General features: G+C 30.4%; 1 protein-coding gene across 2 annotated transcripts in view; it reads right to left on the bottom strand.

The window, feature by feature from the left end:
- wdr75 (WD repeat domain 75) overlaps positions 1 to 2,141 on the bottom strand; it is a 19,287-nt gene extending 17,146 nt beyond the window's left edge. For both annotated transcript variants that reach the window (XM_016449936.1, XM_016449937.1), the window contains exons 1-2: positions 1,951 to 2,141; positions 577 to 706 (exon numbers count right to left, since the gene is read on the bottom strand). In XM_016449936.1, the coding sequence (XP_016305422.1) occupies positions 577 to 706; positions 1,951 to 2,036 (216 nt within the window). In that variant the 5' untranslated portion in view covers positions 2,037 to 2,141. The remainder of the gene's footprint in view (positions 1 to 576; positions 707 to 1,950) is intronic.
- Positions 2,142 to 3,054: the final 913 nt, after the last annotated feature.

Raw genomic sequence — 3,054 nt, 5'->3', positions numbered from 1 at the left:
GACTTTGTAGAAAACGAAGCGTTTGAGAGAGGCGGGGCATAGAGGACCTACAATAATGTACAGTATTTGAAAAAGAATGTGTTTTTTGAACATTAAAGCATGTCAACATATTCTGTTACACCAAATACACAAAATAATGATCTTTAAAATAGCATCATATGACCCCTTTAAGTAACAGTAAACCATTCAAAATAAATCTGACAGGGAGATCAGGAGGTTTACTTTTAAGTCAAAAGGTTTATTTTGCAATAAAGACACTGTCCTCAAAATAAATGGTTAGATTAGTGAACTCAGTCAAAACGGAAGATGATGAAAGACTGCAAGACATTTTTTTCTGCTATAATAAAGTCAGGGTTGTGCAAATAATTTCAATAATTTCACAAACCTTAGACAGAATTCAAACATTTCTGAATATTTTTTGGAATGCACAAAAATATAAATAATACAAAACACACCTACAGTAGCAAACAAGCTGGTTAAGAATTCATTTGAATGCTGACTGACAAAAGGAACTCAATCAAACCTTATCAACTATATCATGCTTTCTATACAATTGAACTCAAGTGACGCACAGACCTGCAGATGATTGGCAGGATTCAAAGCGATGCCTGTCACTTGGTTGGTGTGGCCCTGCAGACTATGGAGCCACTCTTCTGTGCGTGTGCTATAGACCTTCACTAAATCCCCAGAGGCGCACAACACAAACCTGCAACCATGAGACAACTTTACATTTAAGTGATACAGACAATACCTTTGCACTTTACACCTGGCATTCACAGACCCTGGGTCACCGAAAAAAAGATTCTTCCTTCAGTTTATTCATTCAAATACTTGCAATGCAAATTATCAAAAACTCACGTCATTTAGTTGTCTTAGCATAAAACAGAATTGTATTTCTTAATTAATTACTAAAACCATGAGTTTAATTGTGATTATTTTAATCCCTTGGCAGCCCCAACATTGAAAATAAATAAACAAACAGATAAATAAATAAATAAATACATAATTTAATCTTCTTTGGCATAAAATACAATAAATAAAAATATGTGTGTCAATTACATTTATGTTCATTGCATTAGTACAATGCAGGATTATTGTAATTAACTAAAACCATAAAAAACACTCATTATTTCTGCAATTTGCCGAGACAACATTTCTCATTTTCATTTAGTTTAACTTGATGCTCTAAAACAACTAAAACTGGAATTAAAAAAAAAAAAAAACCAGATTAATGACAGATTTACAATAAATAAATACAACAAAAAATACTTTAAAAAAAATCTAGTGCACTAGTGACTAGAACACTAGACCAATGACAAACAAACCTAATTCATTTTTGGAAAAAGTAACTAATGGAGCCACTTTGGTTTTATATCATGATGCTTACTATTTTTTCTACACAATTACTATTATTATTTTTTTTTTGTGCATGAAAATATGACATGACAGCTTTCTTTTAATTTAGTAACTTAGGAAGAATTCCTTACAATGGGATCGTCATATTGAGGGGTCCTTGGAATTAAAAATTGTTAAAAAAAAAAAAAACAGCAACACAGGGTGGTTGCAGCAAACATTAAAGTTGGTAAATTTAGAAAGATCTGTAATACCTTTACTGTACTTTAATGTCAGAATAATGTGATTTACAGATTTTTTTTTTCCAACAGATTCGTTTGGTAAAGCAATATGCATGATTATTACCTGCCTTACATAAATATCTGTATCTTTGAAAACAAGCAGAGTACACAATCACTAAAGTTCATCAGACTTTAAAGACGCAGTTAAACATGTCATTCAGGCAAGTGTTCAGACACACATATAACGTTAGTTTAATTTGCTCTCAGGCTGATCATGCATCCCTTTGAGAACTTCATTCCCTCCAACCCGGCTCAATGTTTAAGATGATAAATTCAGAGAATATACAGACAGAAGTTCGCTTGATTTAGCGGATACCTGGAGTCAGTGGAGATGATCGGAGGTCTAAGGTTTACTTTGCTGCCGCCGCAGCGAACCACGCGGATATCGCTCCTCTCCACCATGTTTTTCTGCCTCTGAACATTCACATCACATGTGGCCGCTGTGCGTTTCTTCTTCGCCTGTAGTGAAACGAATCTACCGGATCACAGCGCCGTCATGCGGCCGGGCTGCGAGAACACGCTTTAGTCATTATTACTACAGACAAAAATATAAAATAGTTAAAGCATATAAAAATGTTAGAGTAAAAACAGGTAAATTGGCTTCAGAAAGAAAACTTGCAATTTTACTGTAAAATATGGTAAGGAAACAGAAATAAAACGTTTGAATTAATTAACTATTTATCAGGACAATGTACATTATATTTAAAATGACAATATTTTCAATGTCAAATTTTGTTAAAATTGTGCTTAAACTGTAAATACAGTAAAAACTATTATTGTTTTTAAAATCATACATGTATTTATACTGTAAAATATGGGAAAGGAATAGAAGTAAAAAGTATGAATAACTGTTTTAAGAAAATGTATATTATATTTAACATGGTAACAAGTTTCACTGTAAAATATTTTTTAAATGATGTAAACTAAATATAGTAAAATTAATTGTATTATTGTTTTAAAAAGAATACATGCAATTATACTGTATGAATTAATGTATTACTTTTAATGAAACGTATAATATATTTAATCGTATACTTTCACTATAAAATATTGTTAGACTTATGTTTGAAATGTAAAGTAAATACAGCAAAATAATTGTGTTGTTGTTTTTAAACAAGAATGCATGCAATTAAACTGTAAAATATGTAAAAGAATTAGAAATAAGAATTACTGTAGGCTATTATTTAAGATGAAAATATGCATTATAGCCAATTTAACATAGCAATAAGTTTACTGTAAAATATTAGAATTATAAATATAGTACATAGCCTATGTATTATTGTTCTTAAAAAGAATACAAGTAATTATACTATAAATATGGTAAAGAAATAGAAATTTATGAAGAAAATGCATTATATTTAACATGGTAAAACCTTCACTGTTAAAATTATTGGTAAAATTCGGTAAAATGTAAGAATGA

Source organism: Sinocyclocheilus anshuiensis, unplaced genomic scaffold (assembly GCF_001515605.1).
Source record: "Sinocyclocheilus anshuiensis isolate Anshui unplaced genomic scaffold, SAMN03320099.WGS_v1.1 scaffold627, whole genome shotgun sequence".
Taxonomy (NCBI): domain Eukaryota; kingdom Metazoa; phylum Chordata; class Actinopteri; order Cypriniformes; family Cyprinidae; genus Sinocyclocheilus; species Sinocyclocheilus anshuiensis.
The sequence above is the reverse complement of the archived record's forward strand: the minus strand, read 5'-3'. Positions and strand labels throughout refer to the sequence as shown.